Genomic DNA, 26,552 nt, shown 5'->3' with positions numbered 1-26,552 from the left:
TTTTAATCCTCATGACAACTCTCTAAGATGAATACTATCATTCTCTCCATTTTACAGATAAGGAAACTCATACTCAGGGAGATTAAGTATCTTGACCAAGATCATACAGTTTGTGAGTGGTTGCACCACGAATAGAACCTAGACACCTAGAATACAGAGACTCATTCCCCACCCCTTTATCTGCCCCCACCCCATTCCACTCCTGCCCTATCACACCACCACTACTTTTCTCAAAGTGTCGTTCCCAGAACCACATCAAAAACTTTAAAAATGATAGTAAGTTGTTCAAGTTCCAAGGACCTCATCCCACCTACAGAATTATTATGACCTCTGTAGCAGAATCTGGGGATCTGCTTTCAAAGATCCTAACACACACTAAAGTTTGGGAATCACTCTTCTATGCTGATAGGTCAGGGGTCCCAGAAAGGATTGCTGTTGAAAGAAGAGTCTAAGTGTTGGGGTGCGGGAAGGGATCTGAGGTCAGAGGAGGATCTGTTGTCCAAGCAGGGGTCCGGACGTGAAAAAGAGATCTGGAGATGAAGCAGGGGCTGGGGTATAAAAAGGGGGTTGGGGGTGAAAGCAGATTCTGAAGTCTAAAGAGGTCTAAGGTTGGAAGAGGAGTCTGAAATAGGAGGAGGAGGATCTTGCAAGGGGTCTGGGCTCCGAGGAGTTTTGGGCCAGGGACAGAATCTGAGGTCGAGGAGGAGTTTGCGGTCGGTGAAATGAAGGAGGAGGAAGGAGTCTGGGGTCTGAGGAGGATGCTGTCTGGATTCAGACTGGAGGGAGGAAGGGGTTTGGCCCCTGGGCTATATACAGTGCCCGGAGCCATTATGGTCGCGCTTGTAGCTCGCTCTGCGCCCGGCCCTCCATTGCCCACCAGGCTGTCCCTCCACCTGCACCTGCGTGCCCCCTGCAGGCTGACAATGCTAAGCAGGCGGGAGCCAGTCAGACCAAGGCACGGCCGAGGATGGGAGTGAGGCGCCCGCTCGCAGCTGTCCAGGAGCTCAGGCCCCGCCTTCCCTCCCCCACCCCCCACAGCAGCCACTTCCGGCAGGCGCGGCGCTGCTGGGGGGCGCGGGCGAGGATGGCGGCGGAGAACCAGGCCAGCCAGGAGAGCGCCCTGGGCGCCTACTCGCCCGTGGACTACATGAGCATCACCAGTTTCCCGCGGTTGCCGGAGGATGAGCCGGCGCCCATAGCCCCGCTGAGGGGCCGCAAGGACGAGGACGCCTTCTTAGGAGACCCCGATACTGGTAAAGCCCACTGGCCCCGTTCCTGCCCCTCCTTGGGAAGTCCCCGGTCCTCCTTCATCTATGCTGAGCACCCAACTCCAGCCTCCATCTCCTTAATTCATCCCCTTCCTCCTGGACCTCTCCCTTCTCCCTTGTCTCCGTTAATTATCTGGTCGGTAAGGAGATGCCTTTCTGCCTTCGAGGCGTAGGATGCGACAAGGGAGATGATGCCAGGGACTGCAGTAGGAGGGATTGGGATTACCTTTTGCGAAGAGTTTACTAACAAGAGAGGAATGCTGGAGGGGAGATCCTAAGGAATGAATAGCTATCATCCAGAAGAGGCCTTTCTCTAGCCACGGAGAACAGGATAGGAGAAACCAAGTCAGAAACTGCAGCCGGAGGAATAGAATCTAGGTCTTAAGAAGAATTCGCCCCACAGCTAGGGATTATGGGAAGCAGAATCTGGGGAGAAGCTGAGAAACTGCTCATGTCCAGGGAGGGGTAAAGAGAATATGATTCCCCTCTGTCTGGTAGTACTAGGTATCGGGAGACAGGAGAATGGACTGCATGACCTCTCAAAGTCCTTGGGGACCAGAGTGCCTTTCCTGTCCTGTGGATTACCTCACCCCTTTCAGAGCCATGGATCTGGCCGGGAAGTTAGTAAGGTAACCTGCTCCCTAGGCAGCAGTCTCCAGAATTTTACTGTGTTCTCCTCAGCCCTGTGCAGAGACTGCAAGGGGTGGGGGCTGGGAATGAGAAGACAGGGCTTGGGAAAGACCTGGGGGCCAAGTACTCTCTGATCATTGCTTCCCTAGTGCTCTTCCTCCTATCCATGTGGCCCAGCTCTGTCTTCCCCTCCATTCTTCATCCTCCATCCCCCATCTCTCTTTCCCTCAACGTCACTTCCTGGCATTAGAGCATCCTTCTGCCTCACTCTCTCTTCCTCACAGTGCCTGCACCCGAGCCTTATCCCTTACCAGCCTGCCAGATGCTGCTTCTCTGGGCTGCCCTCTCTGGCCTGGCCCTTAAATAGTTGCTCCCAGCCTGACAGACCCAAATTTTCTCCCCCTCCACAACCTTCTGGTTATCTGGCCCTGACCAGCAGCCCCTGCCAACCTGACCAGACTGCACCCTACCTGGATATATTAGTCTGTTTTTGTTGCTTATAACAGAATACATGGAACTGGGTATTTTATAAAGAAAAATGACATTTATTGCTTACAGTTTCTGAGGCTGGGAAGTCCAAAGTCCATATGGTGACAGTGACCCACTCACATTGCAAGGTAGTGGAAGCAGAGAGAGCGGAGAGAGAGAAAGACAGACTCTTCTCTTCTTTTAAAGCCCTGAGAACCAGGCCTCTGACCACCATTTTAAATCCATTCACTACAGCATGGTCCTACAATCTGATCACCTCTTCAAGCCTCCACCTTTCAATTACCATAATAGGATTTCCTACCCTCTTAACAGTCATAGTGGGGGCCTATGATTTTAATACATAAGACTTGGGGGACACAATTCAAGCTTCAGTGAGTTTGGGGAGGACATAATTCAATCTACTACACTGCGATAGTGCGGGTGAGGTGTGGAGGCTTATGGGCATTAAATGTCAGGGCTGCAGATTAAAACTTCATTTTCAGAGGGAGTAGCCTTGGAGTCAAGAGGTAGAGGTAGAGGAGTGGGGAGATGTGTCTTGATGGATACCAGCCTGAATGCCAGGTCTTTTATTCCAGGGTCAGGAATGACTCTTCTGGTCCTAGCACTGCCCTGACTCACTGTGTGACAGTGGGCACACCTACCCTGTCTTGGGCCTTAGTTTCCTCTTCCAGCTCAACAGAGAATGCCTGTCTCTCCTAACCTAGAGATTGGAGCACCCTGATATGTGTTCTCTGGCCCTCTATAAATGTCTTAGCATTTATCAAAACCCGTGACTACTTATTTGAGTGATTATGTGATTATTCTATGTCTGTAAGCCCATGAAGGTAGGGATCGTGACTGTTTTGTTGGCTGGCCGGTATGGTGATTTGAATGTTCACTATCCTTTCTCCAGCATCCGGCAAAGTGTTGGGCACTCAATAAATACTTGTTGAATGAATAAATGAATAAGAGAGACCTCAGGATGAAAGAATAGTGGGGGAGGGAGTTCCAAAACCTCAGAGAATCCTTTAGGGAGTCCAATACAGGCTCTGCCCTCACCTGTATAGAAATCCAGCAGAGACCCTGGTCAACTGAGCTTCTGAGAACTTTCACCTTATGCCAAGGATGGGCACTAGGGACTTGCCTTATAGGTTCCAAGAACCTTGCCATTCATACCAGTGTAATCATTTCAATGTCATGTATCCCAGTCCTACTTCCAAGACCCCAGACTTATTTATTCCAGCTGGAACAGCCTGCTGGCTAACATGACCTCTTGTATTCGCAACCTGGTGGTGCCACCTAGTGGCACTGCCCCATCCTCTTAACCAGGACCTTGGTTGTGCCCAGCTTTCCTCTAGGTTGCCATTGTCCAAAACCAAGTGCCAGGCACCCCACAGCAGGCCATGTGGAAAACAGGGCTACATGGCGATCACTCCAAAATAGAAGCTCAGGAGTTACCCGGGACTCCCCCTTTGCCTCTCACTTCCAAATGGTGATCAGGTGCTCTCTGTCTGCCACCCCCAACAAGTATCTTCCAAATTCCATCTCACCATCCCTGTCTTCACCACTGTAGACCAAGCCACCAATCTCTCTTACCTATGTTACTCATAGGCTCCTAGTTATTCTTTCTGCCTCCTGCCTCTTGTCCCCACCCCCACCCCAATCCTTCCACCACCTTCTGTTCATGTCACTCCCTGATTCAAAAGTCTTCAATGATTCTCCCCTTAAAGGAATAAGCAAGCCAGGAATGACCTCAGTCTCCATCTAAGATCTTTCTTTCTTGCATAATCAACTCTGTTAGGGGTTCTTTTGTCATAAAGATAGCTAAAACTGAGCTACATCTAAAAAGAGAATTTTGTTGGGTAGCATAATGGTATAGGAATATAGGGCTTCAGGCATAGCTGGATCCAGGTGCCCAAAAAGAAATTGGCTTTTATCCATCTTTTACTCTGCTTTCCTTTTTGTGGGCTTCACTATCAGAAAGGCTTACATCTTGTTGAGGGCAAGATGCTTCCAGCAGCTACCAGCTTACATCTTACCAAACATCAAGGGTTCAGATCCCTGTACTGGCCAGCTGCCAAAAAAATAAAATAAAAGGGTTATACTCCTAGTGCACAGTAGCAGGTGCTCAGAAAATATTTATTAAATGAATAGATTTTTTTTTTTTTTGGCGGCTGGCCAGTATTGGGATCTGAACTCTTGACGCTGGTGTTATCGGCACCACACTCTAACCAACTGAGTTAACCGGAGAGCCATGAATAAACTTTTAAAAACGTATTGAAAGTACAGAAAGGTTTTAAGGACAAGGTACTGGCTTATTTCTTTACTGTTCACAAACACCCAAAATCTTTAGGCCATTTAAGGACTCATAGCACCCAGAGGAGGGACGTATGGGATGGAAGAGGGTCTCAGCCCTGGCCAAGGTGGAAAAAAATGGAAATAACTTTTTAAATTCTGTTTTTTAATTGATACATAATAATTGTACATATTTATAAGGGTATAGTGTGATGTTTCAATACATCTGTACATTGTGTAAAAATCAAATCAGGGTATTTAGCCTATTTATTGTCTCATACATTTATCATTTCTTTGTGGTGAGAACATTCTAGCTATTTTGAACTACACATGACAATATTGTTAACCATAATCACCCTAATGTGCTATAGAACACCAGAACTTATTTCGCCTATCTAACTGTAACTTTGTACCCATTGACCATTCTCTCCCTATTCCCCCCTTTCCCCTCCCCTCCCCTGGTTACCACTGTTCTCTCTACTTCTATGAGATCAACTTCTTTAGATTCCACATATGATTATGATTATGCATTTTTGTTTTTGTTTTTCTATGCCTGGTTTATTTCACTTAACAAAATGTCTTCCAGGTTCATCCATGTTGCTGAAAATGACAGGATTTCATTCTTCTTTATGGCTGAATATTATTCCATTGTTTATATATACCACATTTTCTTTATCCATTCACCCATTAACGGGTCATGGGCTTGGCTATTGTGAATGGCGCTGCAAAAACGTGGGAGCACAGACATCTTTTTGACATACTGATTTCATTTCCTTTGGATATATACCCAGTAGTGGGATTGCTGGATCAGGAATGGAAATAACTGAGTGAGCACCTACAGTGCACTTGGCATACTTTACCTCGTGGAATCCTGTAGCTATCCCACCAGTTAGGGATTAGTTCCATTATTATGAGGAAGAAAGTTAAGGCTCGTGACTTGAAGTGACTTGTCCATAGTCACCCAGCAAATAAGTGGCTTTCAAGTCTCCCCTGCCTGCGCTTTTATTGTTTTCCAATCTGTTCTCCAGACAGCAGCGAGAGGAATCTTTTTAAAACACGAGGGCTGACCAGTTAGCTCATTTGGTTAAAGTTCCAATCTGCATACCTGCCAGCCACCAAAACAAAACAAAACAAAACAAAACGCAGAACAGATGGCTTCACGTTCTTGCTTAAAACTCTCTGGTGACCTCCCGTAATTCTTAGGCTAAAGTCCAAGCTTCTCATCAGGCCCACCAGGCCCAGTGTATCTGGCCTAGCCTCCACCTTCACTGCTTGTTCCCCTTGCCTGCTACACCAGAGCCATCCAAGCATCGGTTATCTTTTTCAAATATTTCAAGCTCATTCTCACCTTAGGGCCTTTGCACCTGCTGTTCCCTCTTTCTGGAACACTCCACGCACACACCCCTTGTTCTTATATATGGCTGGCTCCTTCTTATACCTCAGTTCTCAGCTTAAAAATCACTTCCTCAGAGAGGCCTTAACTGATTTCTCCAGCTAAGCAGTCCTCCTTCCCCCACCACCATTATTCTCTCACTTCATCCATCTTTTTCTTCATAGCACCTGCCACGCTTGTAATTATATACTCCTTTTTTACTTGTTTAATGTCTTTTTCCTCCACTGGTCTGTGAACCCCACGAGTGCAGGAATTATCTGTTCCTTTCCCCTAGTACCTAGCATAGGCCCAGACACATAGTAGGCTCTCCATATTTGTGAATACATGAATGGCTAACTGAAGCACCGTTAGGAGCGAGGTTCTGTTTACTCAGTTTACGTAGCTGCTTCCTTGCACAGAAGGCTGGGCCCCAGCTGGGGCAGGATCTGGTTTCCAGCAAGGGCTAAACCCCTGCCTCTTCTAGGAGTGTTTTCAGCCCTGAGTCTTGGGTCCCCGGAAATTTGTATCGGACAAGGGCATTGGAATCCAGCCTCCCTGCTGCCCAGTTGGGGTCCCTATCTCTTTCTCGCCGCCCCGCCCGCCTTGGGGTGCGTCTAGGCCACGCGGAGAAGTGAGCAGTGCCCGCCGGTGGGTTTTGTGGGGCAGGGGCGGGGCGGATGGAGATGTGGAATAGTCCCGCCTGGAGGGGCAGGGCCAGGTAGGAGGCGCCCAGACGGAACCCTGGCCGCCCACAGACCCGGACTCCTTCCTGAAGTCGGCGCGGCTGCAGCGGCTGCCTTCGTCGTCGTCGGAGATGGGCAGCCAGGACGGGTCGCCACTACGGGAGATGCGCAAGGACCCGTTCTCGGCGGCGGCGGCCGAGTGCTCTTGCCGCCAGGACGGGCTCACGGTCATCGTCACGGCCTGCCTCACCTTCGCCACGGGTGTCACTGTCGCGCTGGTCATGCAGATCTACTTCGGAGTCCCCCAGGTGAGGGGGGCAGACAGGGAAGAGGGAGGGAACTGGGGAGGAGGGAGTGCAGAAATGCTTGAGGAGACCGTTGGAACTGAGAATGACTGAGTGGTGGAAGGGGGCCAGGAAATGGGAAGGGGAGAGGGTGGTGACTTGGAAGAGGAAGTCCCCAAGGGAGGGGCTCAGGGGCATGAGGAAGACAGAACAAGGAAGGGACTGGAACAAGTAGGAGGCTCTTGGGGTAAGGAGGCAAGGGTCCTAGAGGAGAGTCATGGGGACAAGAGAGCAGGTCTTGTACTCCATCTCCTGTAGAGGTTCTAGGGTTAGTAGAGGTGCCTTAGGGAGGCAGAGGGCTCCTACTGCCCCTACCTAGTCCCCTCTCCCCTCCCAGATCTTCCAGCAGGGTGCAGTGGTGACCGATGCTGCCCGTTGCACATCGCTGGGCATTGAGGTGCTCGGTAAGCAGGGATCTTCGGTGGACGCAGCTGTGGCAGCAGCCTTGTGCTTGGGGATCGTGGCTCCACACAGTTCTGGCCTGGGCGGGTAAGAAGCTTCCAGCAGTGAAAGTCTGTGTAGCCCAGGCCCACTTCTTGCCTCCTGGTCTTTGGGCCTCATGTAGGGGTCTCTCAGTTTGGGCAGAGGAGTAGCTGGGCCCCAACTCCTTGCATTTTCTTTTTTTGCACCCGATTTCACCCCTTTCTTCCTGGATGGAATCAGAAGAGCAAAGCCACCATATGGAAGATCTGGAAGTGATTTCAGAAGGTTTTTTTTTTAACTGGGAAAGGGAATTTGTAAACTGTAAAGTGAGGTGCACAGGTGGAGTATAATGTCATCAATTAAGGAAGTGATACTTGAACTTTTAGGGTCACAAATCCCTGTGAGTCTCATGAAAACCAAGGGCCCTCTGTCCTCCAAAAATACACCCCAGGCTAAGAACTCTTAAAACAGAGGTTACAAACTGGTCACCCATGCGCCATACCCAGCACAGAGACTGGTCTGGTTTGCACGCTTAAATTTTTTAAAAATTTGTTTACTATTGTGAAAGAGTTGAGAATTTTCATAAAAACCCATATTTCCAACATCTCTTGAACAATCTGGAGATCTGGTAACACTGGGCCCACATTCCCACATTGCTGTAATTATCTGGAACTGAATAGAAGCTGCTTCCCATGATGGGGCATGTGCTGTCCACTTTTCAAAAGTTCCTACCACCTCCTGTCGTTTGTCCTGCTTATTTTGTTACTTCGCTGCAGTCATTTAAGTCTGCAACCCCCATAACAGATATAAATAAACCACATAAAAGGAAAAGCTGACAAAGTCCATATCTTGGCTCCTGTGAGACCAGTCCTCCAGGTTCTACCAAAGAAATTCTTTTGGTTTTGCGTGGCCTATCCTTACATAATCCAATCCTGAGGGAGGGGGAAAGGGGAGTACCAAGTAGGCAGGTGCAGGAAGCTGGCAGGGGTCCAGCTCTGGTCTAGGATGGTGGCAGGGGGCAGAACATCCTGCTCTCCCAGTCTTTGGGTTTTCCCTAATTAGGGATTAAAGTCTCCAGTGACAGGGTGGAAGAGGCCCATGGACTCTGGGTCCCCCAACCCCCTTGATTTCACTCCCTGCCTTGTAGGGTGCTTGAGTCTCAGTCCCTGTTGGGAAGGTGCTCAGACACCTGACCTTGGGTGACAAATAGCCCCTCACCTTTGGAGGCTGAGGAGTGTGGCAGGTTAATTGTTCAGAGGGGTGGCATCTTATCATCACCCTCCCCCTTCTGTGTCTCTCCCAGTGGGGGCGTGATGCTGGTACATGACATCCGACGAAACGAGAGCCACCTAATTGACTTCCGGGAGTCTGCACCAGGGGCCCTCAGGGAAGAGACCCTGCAGAGATCCTGGGAAACCAAGGTGGGGACCCTGTTGAGAAGAGAGGGTCCAGAGGGGTCTCCCTTCATTGCCTTTCTGCTAACTCAAGCATTAGTTCACTGAATATCTCCTGTGGGGTGGGAAAAAGAGTTGAACAGGATGCTTTTAGGCTGAGGGAGACAGGCAGACCCCCCCAAAATGAATCAAAAAATCTGGATGGTTGATGACAGGTAATACTGCAACACCTTACTTCTCTGGCAATCTTATCTGGCACATAGGAAGGAAGAAAAAAGGCCATTGATTTCCCTGAGATGTCACAAAGGTGCTGCACTAAAACTCAAATATCTCATTCTGAGCCTGTTGACTGTAACTGGAAAACTAGAGAAGAACTGCTACAGGCAAACCCACTATCCATTAAGAGCAAAGGAGAAAATAAATTAACTTGGAAAAATAGGTATTTAGTGTTATGGCAAAAGCCAGACACACCCCTGAGTTGTCACAGCTCACTGTAATGGTGATGGAAAACGAATTGGTTAAATGGAGGTCCCTTGTCCACCATTTTAAAAGGCAGGAGTAGGTATAATCCAATATAAAGGTTTCTATCTAAACTGGTTATGTCCTGACTCTTGAAAGGGTGCTCTTCATTTAAAAATCCCTCAACTCCAGCAGATAAAGGAGACGTTTCTGTATTTGCTGATAAAAAGCTAGGGAGATCGGAGGGGTACTTCCTGGGGAAAGCTTGTCCCTTCCCTGGGATATTTGGCACGTGTCTCTCCCCTGTGCCAGCTATCCCTGGCTTGGGGCTCTGTGGAGTTCAGCCTAGTCCCACCCTTCCAGTGACCTGGTTTCCTCTCTCTCTCTCTCCTGGGCCTTGCCCAGCCTGGGCTCTTGGTGGGGGTCCCCGGAATGGTGAAGGGGCTACATGAAGCTCACCAGCTCTATGGCAGGTAAAGACATTAAAGACCCTCCTCCTGTGGGCTAGGGGTCCCTGCCTGCATCTCTCCTTGGGTGGCCTCCTCCCTCGCAAGATTCTTCCCTTCCCAACTCCCCCTCCTAATATCCCCTTCCCTTGCCAGGACTCTCCTTCCCAGGAACCCCCCTCCCCCCAGGACCCCTCCTCCTTCCCCCAGGACCTCTTCCACCCCCTGCTCTCCGGCCCCCCAGGCTGCCATGGTCCCAAGTCCTGGCCTTCGCAGCAGCTGTGGCCCAAGATGGCTTCATCGTGACCCATGATCTAGGTCAGTGGGGCCTGGGTATTGGGGGAGAGGCACAAGGTTGATGGAGAGGGGTAGGGGAACCTTTGAGATGTGGGGCCCAAGCCAGAGAGGACCTGTCTTCCAGTTTGCTCCACAGAACCCCTTCCCACCCCATCCTACCTTCACCTGGAGGCAGCCTCGAATGAGGGGATCTGGGAAAGGCCCATATATCTCCCCACTTCCCCCATAACAGCCTCCTGGGAGGCTGGAGCGCTTAGGTCCGGCCACTTAGCCCCTATCCACCCCACCTAATGCCCATCTCAGCCATCTGGTCCAGTCCTGGCACCCCCGACCCAGCCTCCCATCCCTGCCCCCAGCCCATGCCCTGGCGGAGCAGCTACCTCCCAACGCGTCTGAGCGCTTCCGAAAGATGTTCTTGCCCTCTGGCCGCCTGCCACTACCTGGCTCACTGCTTTATCGGCCCGACCTGGCAGAGGTGCTGGATGCACTTGGTACTTCCGGCCCTGCTGCCTTCTATGCTGGTGGCAACCTCACACTGGAGATGGTGGCCGAGGTGAGTGCTGGGGTGGGTGGGCGGTGGGGGCATGCCCTAAAGACCCTATTTCAGGAACATCCTCTTCCACCTTCCTTCCCTTTCTTTCTACATATATTTACTGAGGATTGTGTTTTTTTGAAATTCTGGAATAGACAGAATAACCTCTGGTGATATAAATCAGATCAGTAGTTGTTGTGGACAGGAGGGGTTGACTGGGATGTGACATGAAAAACCTGGGGTGATAGAAATGTCCTCTCTTGATTGAGAGATGTAACTTTGGGATTTTCAGGGCTGGTGCCAACCTGTACAGGGGCCTGTCCTGCCCCTCCCAGGCCTGGTAGGTACCCACCATCAGCCTCAGCTTCCCTAAGTTCACAATACCTCCCTACCCTTGAGTTTTCTAGGGACTGAAGGAAACACCTCCTTCACTGCTTACTATCAGGACTGGGGAGATTGACACAAGAGATTACCATCCAACCCCAAAGAGTCTTATTCTAAGGCAGTAATGGTTTCTGAGAACTGTCATCAATAGTTCAAAACTAGTGGAAAATTATGTTCAAAATAAGGATGCACAGACCAATTCAGTGGTTCTTTTGCCTGTGCAGTGGGGGTAATTATATCTATCACTGCATACAGTTGTGGGAATTAAATAGGTCCATCATTCATTTGACATTCATGGAGTGCCTGATCTGTGGCAGGCCCTGTGTTAGGCACTGGAATATAGATGTGGTGACAGAAGCCCATCTCATATGGACTTAACTAGGAAGTCCAGGAGAGTACTGCCTTTAGATCCTGCTTGGTCCAGGGGCTCAATCCACATTGTCAGAACTTGGCCTCTCTCTTTTTTACAACTCTTCTTTCCTCTGTTTGGATTTGCTCTCTGTCAGATACTTTCCCTACCTGCTCTCCACCAGCCCATCTTGGGCCATCCTTCCAGCAAGCCATCCCAGAGAAAAAAAATCCTCATTCCCAGTAATCCCAGCAAAAGCCTCAAGTTTGTGTCTTATTAGCCTGTCATAGTTCTCATGACTATTCCCAGACCAATCCCTGTGGCACAGAAAGGAATGCTCTGATTGGCCAGACTGAGTCAAGTGCCCTCTCCTGGATGTGGAGAAGGGAATGAAGGAGACTCTTACAAGGATCACCAGAACTTTAAAAGAAAAAAATAACCCAAAGTTGAGTTTATTAACTTGCCAGACAAAAGAACACACACCAGCCAAGAAATTCAATACGTAATTCACTGGGAGTGGATAAGTCAAGGGTTTCAAGTACTAAAATGTACAAAAAGGAGATATAGAATGAGCATGCTGGATAGGATGGAATGGACTCATTGGTTTTTACAAGCTTTGTTCATTGGTCAGTAAAGAGTGCTGCAATATGTGTCAGTCCTACAGCATCATTCAAAGTTCATGGCTTTGTAATAGCTTTATTTGGTTGTAGTGAGACACAAAATTGAGTTTTGATATCTCCTAGGCAAGTGCTGCTGTAAGTGGAAAATCTTTTACATAGTCAGAGAGAGCATGTGCAAAAAAAGACACAGAGGTATGAATTCAGGAACTATAGGTCACTCTGCAATTGTATAGAGCTCACTGGGGAATAGAAGGATAAGAGGTGGAAGAGGTAGGCAGGAGCAAGGTTACAAAGGGCCTTGAATGCCAGGCTAATGAGGTCATTTACAGAATGTACCTAGCACAACATAGGTGCTCAATGTTAGTGCTTTTCCCCTTTCCTTTTTCCTGTGGTACCTAGGGCTGATGGGGTCCCTAAAGGCCATGATGGGGGTTGCAGGGGGCACAAAAAATTGTGAACAGCTGATCTACCTGTGATCCAAATGTGTCATAGGCCAAGCTCACATGCTCACAGTAGTGGGTGGTCATTCTCTCCCCTCTAGGCTCAGCATGCAGGGGGTGTCATAACCGAGGAGGACTTCAGCAACTACAGCGCCCTTGTGGAGAAACCCGTGTGTGGCATGTACAGAGGTGACCTCTCCCCTAGCTCCCAGGGTCCCCATTCAGGAGAAGCCTCTCAGTTCATGGCCACATCCTTTTGGCCTAGAGACTCCTCTCCATTTCACAGGAGAGAAACTGAGGCAGTGAACTGCCTGGGCAGCAAACTGTTGAAGCAAGCCAGAGCCAGCCCATCTTCTGAAGTAGCCATGGGGTCAGTTGCCCCAAGTATTTAGGATATGGGGGAGGGGGTGAATCTGGTAAAAGGCTCAGATGTGCAAGTTGGGATTCTGGCCATCGGTTTTCTTGATTTGGACTCTGTATTGCCACAACCCCCTCCCCAGCCCCATTCTCACTGCCCTATACTTCCTAGGAAGATTTTGTAAGACGGAAGTCCATCTAAGCTTCCAGGTAGAATGAACCTTTCAAGACAATTGTAGACCCTCCCCTTCATTGTGCTAAAGGGAAACTGAGGCCAAGGGAGGGAATAGAACTTAACCCACCAACAAGGAACCGAGAAAACCCAGCTTATGACATGGGTGACATCCATGTTTGCTAAACCCAGAGTCATGAGTTCTGGGTCCCTTAGAAGGTTCTCATGTTCTCTCCCTTCTAGGAGGGCCAGATCACCTCAAGCCCCAGGAGAGGCTGCCTCTGAGTTCAAGTTTCCAGGCCTGAATCTCCAGCCTGATTTCTCTGCCAAAGGCAGTAGTATATGAAACAGAGGAAAGAACATAACTTGGGAGCCAGGAAGACCTGGGTTTGAGTACCAGCTGCACATTTGCCTTGAACAAATCACTTCCTACTCTGAGCCTTGGTTCCCTCCTTAAAATGGAGATAATATCAAATCCGTATACCAGCTAGCTGCCGGAAAAAAAAAAAAAGGAGAAAATAATAGTGCCTATGTCTCAGGGTGCCCATGAGGATTGTTGAAATGGCATAAGAAGTAGCCCTGATCAGAGTGGGCACTGAATGTGTATTGGATTTTCCGTTTTCCCTCCCCAGCCTGGGTTCAATGGGCAATGCCAGTACCTAGAGTACTCTGGGTTCCCCTCACCTCCTACAGCCTTGGACCAGTTGCCTTTCTATGCCACAGTTTCCACACCTGTAAAATGGGGATAGTAACAGTAGTCATTGGATTAAAGGAGGATTAAATGAGTTAATTAGTTAATGTTGTTGTTATGTGTCTGGTACTATTATTATTCGTTTGATGTCCAATATCTCATAACAGAATAGGAAAAGGAGGTTGCTGCTCCCAAGAAGGGCTGGGTAGGACCATCAGGGGCCCTGGATAGTATCCTGGCCTGTGGGAAGAGCTAAAAGGAGACACATGGCCAACCAGGAAACTGGACATCTGGTCACCTGTCCCTGCTCTGCCAGTGGCCTGCACTGTGACTCTGGGCAAGTCATAGCCCTTGTGAGCCTTAAGTTCCTTGTATGGCAGAGGAAACTGAAGACCAGTGTTCTGAGTTCAAGTCTTGACCCTGCCCTTGACTTGCCATGTGAACTTGAGTGGGTCTCTTTGCCTCTCAATGCTTCAGTTTCCCCTTCTGATGAGGGGGTTTAGTGCAGTAGTCTCAGTGTTTGTGATGGTGGGATGTGGAGATGGGATGTGGGATGTGAAGATTCCTTGACTTCTCCCCTGCCATCTGGTCATTTCCTGTCCTTTCAGGCCACCTGGTTCTCAGTCCTCCACCCCCACACACGGGTCCTGCTCTCATCAGTGCTCTCAACATCCTTGAGGGCTTCAACCTCACCAATCTGGTGTCCCGCGAACAGGCTCTTCACTGGGTGGCAGAGGTAAATTCAATCCCTCTCCCCAACCCTGGGTCTGAGGACATGAGGAGTGGGGAGATGGGATACTGTCATGGGTCGGGACTAAATCACCTCCAAGTTTTCTCACACATGAAGGTCCACTAGGTATGGGTGCTGGGAGGGGCCTGGCAGCCTCTTCCACATCCCTGCTGTGTTTTCAGACCCTGAAGATTGCATTAGCACTGGCCAGCAGACTGGGAGATCCCGTCTACGATTCTACCATCACTGAGAGCATGGATGACATGCTCAGGTGGGTCCTGGGGCGGGATTCTGGTGGTGGGTGTGGGGGAAGGATCAGGTGAAAAGTAGCTAGTGTAGCAATAAGGCCTGAAGTCCCAAGTCAATTTCAGCTCAACCTCGACTCAGTGTGACACTGGGTACCTCTCTCTGCACCTCACCTTCCCCATATGTTCAATGTTGGTCCACTTAATATGGTTCTTAAATTTTTTTTTTTAATTAAAGATGACCGGTAAGGGGATCTTAACGCTTGACTTGGTGTTGTCAGCACCACGCTCTCCCAAGTGAGCTAACCAGCCATCCCTACATAGGGATCCAAACCCTTGGCCTTGGTGTTATCAGCACCACACTCTCCCAAGTGAGCCACGGGCGGCCTAAAGTTTTTAGATCCTAGCAGGGCATCTATGTAGACACATCTATTCCCCCTTTTGAGTAGAAAAAGAAATCCTAATAATAATAAAAACAGTCCCCAAGCAAATATTGGAGGTGGTGGGAATTTTGAGTGCTGTATAATGTATCTTCATTAGCAGCATAACATAGTAGTATGACTGTGGTGAGACTCCATTCAAATAATAATAGTAAGAATCTGGTGAGACTCCATCCAAATCCCAGCTTTAACATTCACTAGCTGTGCAGCTATGGGCAAGTAATTTAAAATCTCTAAGTCTCAGTTTCTACAAGGGAGCCTGAAAATAATTGTTTCAACTTCCTGAGGTTGTGGTAAGGACTAAACAAGATATACATATAAAGCATTTAGCATAGTGTCCAGGCACATAATAAATGTTCAACAAATGCCAGTTATTATTATTAATAGGCAATAGGAGTAAGAATGGTTAATATTTGACTGCTACTATACCTGACTTACAGGCTAGCTAAGGGAAAATCAAAAGCCAAAAACATAATTTGTATTGTTACTCAAACAACCATCTATGAATTAAATTGGAAATGATGACACTAAATAAACAGATTATAATTAAAAAGCAAAAAGAGCAGTAACTAAAAACAATAATTATCTCAAGGCCACAAGGATGAAACATAAAAACCAAGCCCCAAGGCTGGCCAGTTAGCTCAATCGGTTAGAGTGCAGCCTTGTAACACCAAGGTCAAGGGTTCAGATCCTTGTACTGACCAGCTGCCAAAAAACCAAACAAAAAAGCAAGGTCCTTCCTCCCAACCACCTGAAACAAAAGCCCTCTGTGCCTGCTGTGGGTGGCCATCAAGCTTCTTGGCTGAAAACTGAATGAACATCTTCAGTTATCCTTGGTAACTTATCAAATTGCTATGAATAATTCAACACACAGTTATTAGGTAAGAAACCTTCAATTGAACTTTAAAAAGCCTGGAGAATTACATGTTGCTTCTAAGATCAATACAAATTTAGCTCTGAAACACACAGGCTTATATGAAATCTATTAAACTAATTCACCTAATAAATAGTTATGGAGAGCTTATTGTGTGCCAAGTCCTCCTGTGCCTTGAAAAAAAAAATTCTAAGTGAAGATCTCCATATACAAATCCTTCCACAACTAAAACTCTTAATAGAACTTTAGTGTTAGACTACAAACATTAGGTTAAATGAATCCAGTTTGTTCATTCAGAATAAGCATTTTCTGAGCATCCACTATGCACCAGGCACTTTCATAGAAAGGATTAAGTGAATAAAGTCAAGTAACTAAAAGGTTCTTGATTTAAACATTAAATAAATTAAAAGTTGACTCTAGGGCTGGTTGGTTAGCTCAGTTGGTTAGAGCGCAGCCTTATAACCACAAAGTCCAGGTTCAGATCCTCATACTGGCCAGCCATTTCAAACAAATAAAGGGTGGGGGAGGGGGAAGAAGACACAACAATCGCAATTCCTTGAACTTTTTAAGATAAGTGAACAGATATGATGTGGGGGGAGTGGGGAGAGGGAGAGGGGAAGAGGAACGGGTAAAGGGTCATGAAAATCAACTACAATGTATAATGAGAAGTTAAAATAAAATTAAAAAGTTGGCTCTAGAAGAGAATCTGAATAACACCTAAATAAATTCTTTCATTTCAACAGCTATTTCCTGAGTATTTCCTAAGTGCTGGTAATAAGTGAGTGTCTGCCTTCATAGACCTAATAGTCCAGTGAGGGAGGTAGATTTAATGAAATAACCACACAAACATCACAAAGTGTGGTAAGTGGGGTATAATGAGAGCTTGTTGTGCACTTATTCCCCACCCCTTGTCTTTTCAGCAAGGTGGAGGCCGCCTACCTCCGGGGCCACATCAATGACTCCCAGGTGGCTCCTGCCCCACTCCTGCCTGTTTACGAGCTAGATGGGGCTCCCACGGCTGCCCAGGTGCTGATCATGGGCCCTGATGACTTCATTGTGGCCATGGTCAGGTATGCCAGCTCAGATTCAGAAGCTGGAACAAGGGATCATCTGGACCAGGAGAAAGGTGGGGTATGGGTAGAGGTGAAGGTGGGCACAGGACTCACCTGACCCCACCTCGGCCCCCAGCTCCCTGAACCAGCCCTTTGGCAGCGGCCTCATCACCCCCTCAGGGATATTGCTAAACAGCCAGATGCTGGACTTCTCCTGGCCCAACAGGACTGCTAACCACTCTGCACCCAGCCTGGTAAGGTCTTGCTTCCCTCCTCTCCTGGGGACCCTGAGGCTCGGCAGGCGGTGCAGCAGCATGGCTGCCATTTCCTCCCTACTTCTTCTAGGAACATCTATTATAAGGAAAAAGAACCTAAACAAGATGTTCATTTTATCCCCAGCCCTGCTAAGTCTGGGGCATGGAGCCTGGTGGGTCTGAAGAATCCTTGTCCCATTCTGTCATTGTCTCACTGTATATGACCTGGGGAAGGTCTTGCCCCTCTCTGGGCCTAGTTTCTTCACCTGTACGTGAGAGTATTGGCCCCCATTTGATGCTTTGGACACTTTCCAGTACTAGTGGTCTATGATTGCATGATGCTAAGCTGGTGGGGCTCAGTCCTATTGCTGGCCACCAAAAAGAGACCCATGGAGGAGGGATTTAGGAATTATTGTCTAGTTGGAGACCAGCACTCTTACACCGTGCAAACTGTGGCCCCAGCAGGGCAAAGACAGGTAGAGATGATCAGGGTGGGGATTATCCTGTTCTCTGTTGCCATCTTTCTTGGCTTGGTTTTTTCCCCTGCCACCCATAGCAGCCTAATAGCTCAGTGGATCTACTTATCACTCCCCCCATCCACCCCAACCATCCAGGTACCCTGTCTATTTCACAGACAGCAAACTGTTGCCTGGGAGGGGACCAGTCTCCCAGGAGAACCAGGCCTGTGGAAGATGTAGAAGAGGGAGAGAGGTTGGAAGGATGGTTTAGTGGCCCTTTCCCTGTCTTGCAACACCCCATATACCCCTGTGGTCTCTGTCTTCTGATAACAGGAGAACTCAGTGCAGCCAGGGAAGCGGCCACTCTCTTTCCTGCTGCCCACTGTGGTCCGACCAGCAGAGGGGCTCTGTGGGACCTACCTCGCCCTGGGGGCCAATGGAGCTGCTCGGGGCCTCAGCAGCCTGACCCAGGTGAGGTTTCCTCTGTGGTAGGCCTTTTGTGGCCTGGAGCTATATCTGTGACTTGTTCACATCCCTTATGCAGCAAATGTGGGCTGAATCTGCTTTGTGCTCGGCTCATCCTGGGCACTAGGACATGGGCTGTGCTGAGTTTCTTAGTGCAAATGGAGCTCTAGAGCTTCCAGGTTGCAGGGGAAACTGCAGAGTCAGTAGAAATGAAAAGTGATATAGCATCTGCACTGCCTTAGTTCTGTCAACCTCAAGTCTCACAATTCCTCTACCCAGTATCTGAATAGACAACCAGCCCTCTTCTGGGTTTGATTTTGAAAGGAAGGGCCTGCTACTCTTCAGAACATTTCAGAACAGGTCCGTGAATGTCTTGAGCACCTGATGTATGTGCCAGGCACATATTTTGGCAGGTAATGAGTTAAGTGTCCTAATCTTTGGAAACAGACACACCTAGGTTCCAGCCCAAGTGCTGTCAATTTCCAACTGTGTGATGCTAGGGAATTCACCTAACCTCTCTGAACCTCAGTCTCCTCATCTGTAAAATGTTAATAATAATAGCTAACAGTTATAGAGTTCTTACTAAGTGCTGGGCACTGTGATACATGTGTTAACCCTTTTAACCTTCCCAACTCTGGGAAGAAGCCTTATTTCTATTTTGTAGATGGGGAAAGTGAAGCCCAGAGAAGTTAAGAACTTAGGTCAAGTTCCTTCAGCTAGTAAGAGTAGGTAAGCAGTTCAGTTCCAGAGCCTGCTTACACCCCTAACCACAAAGTTAAAAGTACCCACTTTGTGCCCTAGACCATCCCTAGCTATTAATCCTGCCCTGTCCAGAGAGAAGGGAAGGGCACCCTGGGCTAGATAAAGGAGACTGGGTGCTAGTGCTGCCTCTTCCCTGGCTTCCTGCAAACTTTGGAGTGAGTCTCTTTCCTTCTCTGGCCCTCGGTTTCCTCCTCTGTGAAATGGGGACAGTCATCACAGTTCTGCCTGTCTTCTGGGGCTATTGAGAGGCTCAGATGACACCCCTGGTATAAGGGTTCTAAAGACTAAGGAATCTGCACCAGTGGTGGGAGCTGGGGAGTCCTGAACCATCACCCCTAGGACAGCCCTGATTTTTTTGCACCTTGGCTACCTGCAGGTTCTGCTGAATGTCCTGACCTTGAACCAGAACCTGAGTGACAGCCTGGCTCGTGGCCGCCTGCATCCAGATCTACAATCCAATCTCCTGCAGGTGGACAGTGAGTGCAGAGTAGAGACAACGATGGGGTGGGCACAGGGACAGGTGGAGAAAGTGGCTCCCCCCAGGGGTATCCCTCCCTCACTCAACCAGCACCAACTCCCTGCCAGTGAAAGTTTGCTTTCTTTTAACAAATTCCTACTGGAGCAATGAAACATCTGAGGATTGGAACCAGTCTTGCCATTTCCTGGCTGTCTGGCGTTGGGAAAACCAAGTCTCAATTCTGAGCCTCGGCTTCTCATTTTTCAAATAAGATACAGTTATTTGTTCTACAAACCTTAATTCATTCAACAGTTTGTATTGAACACCTACTCTGTGCCAGGCACTATCCTAGGTGCTGGGGATACTACATTTATAGGCAGACCAGAAAATAAATAATAAAAGAAATATGAGATAGCAAAATAAGTGCTCTGCCATGCATTAAAGCAGGATGATGTAATAGGACTGATTCAATGATCAGGGAAGCTTCTCTTTGGTGACATTTAGGCTGAGATCTGAAGAGGGAAAAAGAGCCCTCCATGCAAAGAATTGGGGCAGAGCTTTGTAGGCCAAGGGAACAAGTGCAAAGAACTCAGGGCAAGAATGGGCTTGGTGTGTTTAAGGAATGAAAAGGAGACCAACGTGATTGAGAATGAGATGAGATCAGAGAGACAGGCAGGGGCCAGATCATGGACCTTATAGATGATGGTGAGGAGATGGAGTTTCCTCTAAGAAGGACTGAGGCTTAATTTTGGACACAGCTTAATTTTGTAAACGGGAAAGCATACGTCCCTTTGAAGAGTTTTTGCAACTCTTCAAAGAAAATGTACTATGCTAGTCCAAAGGGTATACAGGATTGACTGACACACCTTTCTTGCCCCATTTTATACATAAAGAAACTAAGGCTCACAGAATTTAAAAACTAGTTAAAGATCAACCAGTAGTGGCAGAACTAAGATTAAAACATTTACTTGGCTGACCAAAGACTCCTTTCTTTACCACATGGCTCTTAATATCTCATGGACTGAAGCAAGTTAGAAGCATAGACCTATATCCTCAGCAGTCCCACCCTGTAGTTGGCCAGTGACACTTTGCATCCCAGCTGATGGATGATGAGGCTAAGTCCTTGAAACTGAATTTTTTCAACAAATATCTGCTGGTCTCTATTGGATGTTAGGCTCTGTGCTAAGTTACTTTGGGTGGCTCATCTTATCCCTCCCTTGAAGACCTCATAGTCTAAAATGGGAATATAAGGAGTTGGGGCTTGTGAAGGGAAAGTTCATCCACCTGAGGTCTTGGGGAGGCTTTATGGAGGAGATGACAGCTGGCTGGGCCTTGAAGTATGAGCAGGAATTTGGCATGTGGAGGAAGATGACATTCTGGACAGGAGGAGCAGGTTGGGCAAAAAACAGAAAGAATGGCTCAGAGAGCAGCCAGGAGGCCAGCTATTGCCAAACTTTCGAATTTACCCAGCACCTTTGTGAGTTTTGTCACATTTACACACCATCTAAATAATTATTTACATAATGTGTCTCTATAAATGGACTTCCTTTTTAACCTAAATGTATTGTAGAAGTAAACCTTATATTAATCACAAATAGAAAAAAAGCATCATTTGGCACAAATAGATGATAAGCAGCTATAAAAAATGAAATATTTTTAGTTTTTAGTTAGATATCATTACTTCCAGAGGGCTCTAAGGCCTGCTCTCTCCATTAAAGAAGGAGATTAGGAAATGTTAGAGGCCAGACTGAAACCTGGTTCTTGCCATAATCAAAAAGATTGAAAATGAACCACAAAGGGAATAGATCTCCAACAGGTGATTTAATGCTATTCAATTTCGTGTCTTTATCTCAAGAACTACCTAAAATCATCCTCTTTGGGAAATAAGACCAGATCTTTATTGAGGAGCAGTGGAAAGTGAAGTTATAGGGCTTATCATGGAGGTCAACATCAAGATGCCTGGACTCTATCCAATTCAGTAGGGGAGGCACATGACCTGATTTGTGTTATGTAGGGGAGGTGGATTGAAGGGAGGAGAACTAAGTAGGGGAAATATGAGAAACAGCTTGGATGTGGCCCTGGCAAGAGATGATGAGGACCTGAATTTATGCAAGAGGATGGGGATTTGTTCAACTATGTAGTAAATACCTGCTTTATATTTACTGTGTACTGACTGTATCTAACTGGGAATCAATAGAAACAAGACAACATCCCTGCCTTCAAATAGCTTATAATCTAGTAAAGGGAGATACAGTACATAAACAAACAAATACAGGTAGCAGTAAGTACTTTGAAAGAAAACAAAGCAAGGTAATGATGGCAGGGACTGCTATTTTAGACAATGGTCAGGGAAATTCTTGAAGAGATGCCTTTTGACCAAAGACTAGAATGAAGTAAGGGAGACAGCTTTGTGACTATCTAGAAGGAGAGCATTCCAGGCAGAAAGAACAGCAAGTGCAAAGGCCCTAAGGAAGGAGCTTGTTTGGCTTACTTGAGGGACAGTAAGGAGGGCTGCACGGCTGGAACAGTAAGCAATGTGGAGTAGAGAACTAAATGAGAGGGCGGGCCCATGGCTCACTTGAGAGAGTGTAGTGCTGTTAACTCCAAGGCCATGGGTTCGGATCCCTATATAGGAATGGCCAGTTAGCTCACTTGGGAGAGCGTGGTGCTGACAGCACCAAGTCAAGGGTTAAGATCCCCTTACCTGTCATCTTTTTTTTTTTTTTTTTTTCTTTAAAGAGAGAAGTAAATGAAGAGAGGAATTTAGAGAGGTAGCAAGGTCCCACATGACATTGAGCCTTAGAGGCCTTGGTAGGGATTTGTATTTTCCTCTAAGATCCATCAGAACTGTTAGAGGGTTTTGAGTGGAAGAAGTGACAAGATCTGACTGATGGTTTAAAAGGATGCCTTTGGCTGCTGTGTGAGTAGGCTATAATGAAGGTAGGACTGGAAGCAGGGAGACCAGTTAGTGGACTATGCAGTAATCCTGGCAAGTAATGATGGCAGGTTGGCCTAAGCAGGTGGAGATGAAGACCCCAAAGCCCTTTTTCCAATATTATGAATTACTGTATGTTATCGATTACTTATTATATGCAATTAAGTATTATTTATTGTATACAAGGCTCTGAGCTCAGTGCTATTTGTGCATTATCTCCTTTAATCCCTGCAACAACTTCATGTTGTAGGTACTCATATAACCCCCTTTTTATACATGAGGAGACTGAGGCTCAGAGAGGTAAAGCAATTTTCCCACGGTCATATAGCTCCTCAGTAGAGCAGCCAGGACCAGGACTCGGGTCTGACTGTTGGAATCCTGAGCCAGTGCTCTGAACATTCTGAATGTGTGTATGTTGGGGGCTGATTTTCAGGTGAGTTCACAGAGGAAGAGATTGAGTTCCTGGAAGCTAGAGGTCACCATGTGGAGAAGGTAGATGTCTTATCCTGGGTCCACGGCAGCCGGAGAACCAACAACTTCATCATTGGTGTGAAGGACCCTCGGAGTCCAGATGCAGCCGGAGTCACCATCCTGTAGAGCGGCAGGGTGGGGCAGGGTCTCTGCTCCCTCCCCCCTTTGCATGTTCCCAGAGTCCCTCCTTCTCCCAGGTTTGGTCTCAGGGGGAGGGGGACCCCACGGATGCCCCAGATCAGGGGCCAGAGGGGATGCTTAGCAAACCCAATCCCAGGGTAACTGGAAAATTCTCTATCAGGAGGCCTGTGGTGGTGATGGTGATGAGTGTCAGTGTCCACAGACAGGCACATGGGACCTTGAGGAGACAGACTGTCTGTCTGCTTTCCTCCCTCAGCCATGCTGGCCCTGAGCCTAGGGATGTGCTTGCAAACCTTTCTCAAGGGTCTCACAACCCTGACATCTCCAGTCTTTCCTGACCTGGGCCTTGTCTTCCAGCTCCCTTCTCCTGTCCCCAGCCTCATTTCTTAAAGGACTAAGATTTTTTTAATGGACAGTCATGGGGAGAAGATACTCCTCTCCTCCTCCCACGGGGGCTTTGGGGTGGCGGCTTTGCATCTGGGGGTACCAAGGGTGTGGGGTAGGGGTGGGGGTGGGACCAGCTCAGGGGCTCCATTTGCAAGGGAGAATTAAAGAAAGAATATTGCTTAACCATGGCTTTGGTTTGATTTATGCTTAACTGGATTGGAAGTGGGAGTGGGAAAAGAGATCTCAGTTCACCCTGTTCCAGTAGTCCTGATACCAGGGCAAGCTGGAGTCAACTTTGTAGGGATTTTAATAATATCTGCTGTCTATCCAAGACTTGCACTAATAATAATAATTAATAACAATAATTATTATAGATAGCATCTATTGAGCACTTAAAGTGTACCAGGCTCTACACTAAGCACTTTTTAAAAAAAATTTTGTATAATTTTGTTTACATAACATTTTTTTTTTTTTTTTTTTGTCTTTTCGTAACCGGTACTCAGCCAGTGAGTGCACTGGCCATTCCTATATAGGATCCGAACCCGCGTCGCTGCGCTCCCAGCGCCGCACTCTCCTGAGTGCGCCGCGGGCTCGGCCCTTACACTAAGCACTTGATGTGAATAATCTTATTTCATCTTCATTACAAACCTCATGAAGAAGGTACTTATTTTCCCATTTTACAAATAGAAAACACAAAAAGAGGTTAAGAGATTTATCTAAGTTTCCTCATCTATTAAATGGAAGAAAGAATTGGGGTTCAATCTCAGGTTGTCTAACTCCAAAATCTGTGCTCAACCAATTCCACATCTACTAGGTTAACTGTTTGTTATAAAGTATACCTCATGTAGTATATATCAGACAATAAGTATTTTCTATAGATTGTGTCATTCATGCATACATACATCCATTCATTATATTCCAGACACTTTTTTAGGTACTGGAGATTCAGCATTGAACAAGATAAACAAACTATGGGTTTGCAGTCTATAGAGGAAGTCAAACACTAAAGAAAGAACACAGATAATTAGGGTAATTGCCATCACAATAAGTTCTATGAGGGATATTATGAGAGTATGTAACAAGAAAGTTAATCAAATTAGATTAACAAAGGGGGTCAACAAAGGCCTCCCTGCAAAGGTCATGGGGATGAGTAGGATTGACAGGAAAGATTAGGTGTGAGATGTGAGAATGTCATTCTAGGCAAAAAGAACAGTATGTTTGTTTATTTTTTATTTTTTTAAAAAGATGACCGGTAAGGGTATCTTAACCCTTGACTTGGTGTTGTCAGCATCACACTCTCCCAAGTGAGCCACTGGCCGGCCCTAGAACAGTATGTTTAAATGTACTGTGGTGAGAAGGAATGTGTCGTGTTTTCAGAGGTGGAAAAATGCCTGTGTATTCTTCCTGGAGCAGGGGTTGACAAATTTTTTCTGCGAAGGGCCAGATAGTAAATATTTCAGGCTTTGTAGGTCATATGAGCCCTGTAGTAATTACTTGAATTTGCTGTTGTAGTGCAAAAGTAATCATAGACAATATGTAAACAAATAGCTAGGGATGTGTTCCAATGAAACCTTATTTTACAGAAATAGACCTGATTTGGCCCAAGGCTCTATGCTAAGAACTTTCTATGCCAGACTGTAGTGTGCTAACCCTTATACACTAGAGCATACTGAAAAAAAAAAAAAAAGTAAAAATTTCACATTGCCTATAACTTCCTTTTTTCTTTCTTTCTTTTTTTTTTTAACTTACCAGTATAGTGTGGGCATTTTTCCATGTCAATATATATGGATTTACCTCATTGTGGATCCATCATGGTTCACTGAAGGGTTTATCCAGTTTCTTGTTGATGGATATTTGGGTGATTTCCAATGTAGCTTTGAACATGCTTGCCCTTATATCTTTAGGTGCTTGAGCCATGCCTATAGTCATACCAACTCTCCTAGGCTGTCTTTCAAGTGATAGAATGTCTTAGTCCATTCAGATTGTTGTAACAAAGTACCATAAACTAGGGCAGGCCCATGGCTCACTTGGGAGAGTGTGGTGCTGATGACACCAAGGCCACGAGTTTGAGTCCCTATATAGGGATGGCCGGTTAGCTCACTTGGGAGAGCGTGGTGCTGACAACACCAAGTCACGAGTTAAGATCCCTTTACCTGTCATCTTTTTTAAAAAAAAAAGAGAGAGAAAAAAAAAAAAAGGAAAAGCCCAGGCCCCAGATGGCTTCACTGGTGAGTTCTACAAAACATTTAAAGAAGAATTAATACAAATGCTTTACAAACTCTTCCAAAAACAGAAGAGGAAACACTTTTCAACTCATTCTATGAAGCCAGTCTTACCCTGAAATCAAAACTAGATAAAGACATCACAAGAAAAGAAAAGTACAGACCAATATGCTCTTATGAACATGGATGCAAAAGTCCTCAACAAAATACTAGCAAACTGAAGCCACAACATATGAAAAGAATTATACACTAAATGGTATATATTCTGGGAATGCGAGGTTGACTTAACATCCAAAAATCAATTATTGCATTATACCCTTTCAATACGATAAAAAACAAAAAACACATGATTATCTCAACAGATGCAGAAAAAGCATTTGACAAAATCAAACACCTCTTCATGGTAAAACAAAAACAAAAACAAAAACAACACTGAACAAACTAGGAATAGACGGGAACTATTTCAACCTGATAAAGGGCATCTGTAAAACACCTACAGCAACGTAATACTTAATGTAAAGATCAGATGCTTTTCCACTAAGATCAGAGGATGTCCACTTTCACTAATTCTGTTCAACATTGTACTGGATGTTCTAGCCAGGGCAATTAGGCAAGATAAAGAAATAAAAGATGTCCTTAAAAGAAGAGTAAGAGTTAAACTTTTTATTTTATTATTATTTATTTTTTTTTAAAGATGACTGGTAAGGGGATCTCAACCCTTGGCTTGGTGTTGTCAGCACCACGTTCTCCCAGTGAGCTAACCGGCCATCCCTATATAGGATCCGAACCCGTGGCCTTGGTGTATCAGCGCCACACTCTCCCCAGTGAGCCATGGGCCGGCCCGAGTTAAACTATTTTTATTTGCAGATGGCATGATCTTGTATTCAGAAAATCCTAAGGTATCCATAGAAACTGTAAGTGCTAATAAAGGAGTTTAGCAAGATTTTTTGGTACAAGATCAATACAGGGCTGGCCAGTTAGCTCAGCTGGTTTAAGCACGGTTTTATAACACCAAGGTCAAGGGTTCAGATCCCT

General features: G+C 46.7%; 1 protein-coding gene across 2 annotated transcripts; it reads left to right on the top strand.

Annotated features, from left to right (window-relative positions):
- Positions 1–1,073: 1,073 nt before the first annotated feature.
- On the top strand, positions 1,074–23,358 carry GGT7 (gamma-glutamyltransferase 7). Of its 2 annotated transcripts, none has more exons than XM_063098755.1 (15): positions 1,074–1,253; positions 6,789–7,024; positions 7,398–7,549; positions 8,787–8,904; positions 9,742–9,809; positions 10,027–10,100; positions 10,436–10,632; positions 12,506–12,593; positions 14,233–14,360; positions 14,537–14,625; positions 16,834–16,983; positions 17,102–17,219; positions 18,011–18,148; positions 19,281–19,380; positions 22,730–23,358. In XM_063098755.1, the coding sequence occupies exons 1-15, from the start codon at positions 1,085–1,087 to the stop codon at positions 22,891–22,893; spliced, it is 1,989 nt and encodes a 662-aa protein (XP_062954825.1). In that variant the 5' UTR covers positions 1,074–1,084; the 3' UTR covers positions 22,894–23,358. The 2 variants fall into 2 exon arrangements, with proteins under 2 accessions (XP_062954825.1, XP_062954835.1); XM_063098765.1 differs by having other exon boundaries at positions 19,281–19,373; positions 22,730–22,888.
- Positions 23,359–26,552: the final 3,194 nt, after the last annotated feature.

The sequence above is a fragment of the Cynocephalus volans genome, chromosome 1 (genome assembly GCF_027409185.1).
Source record: "Cynocephalus volans isolate mCynVol1 chromosome 1, mCynVol1.pri, whole genome shotgun sequence".
Lineage (NCBI taxonomy): Eukaryota > Metazoa > Chordata > Mammalia > Dermoptera > Cynocephalidae > Cynocephalus > Cynocephalus volans.
The sequence above is the reverse complement of the archived record's forward strand: the minus strand, read 5'-3'. Positions and strand labels throughout refer to the sequence as shown.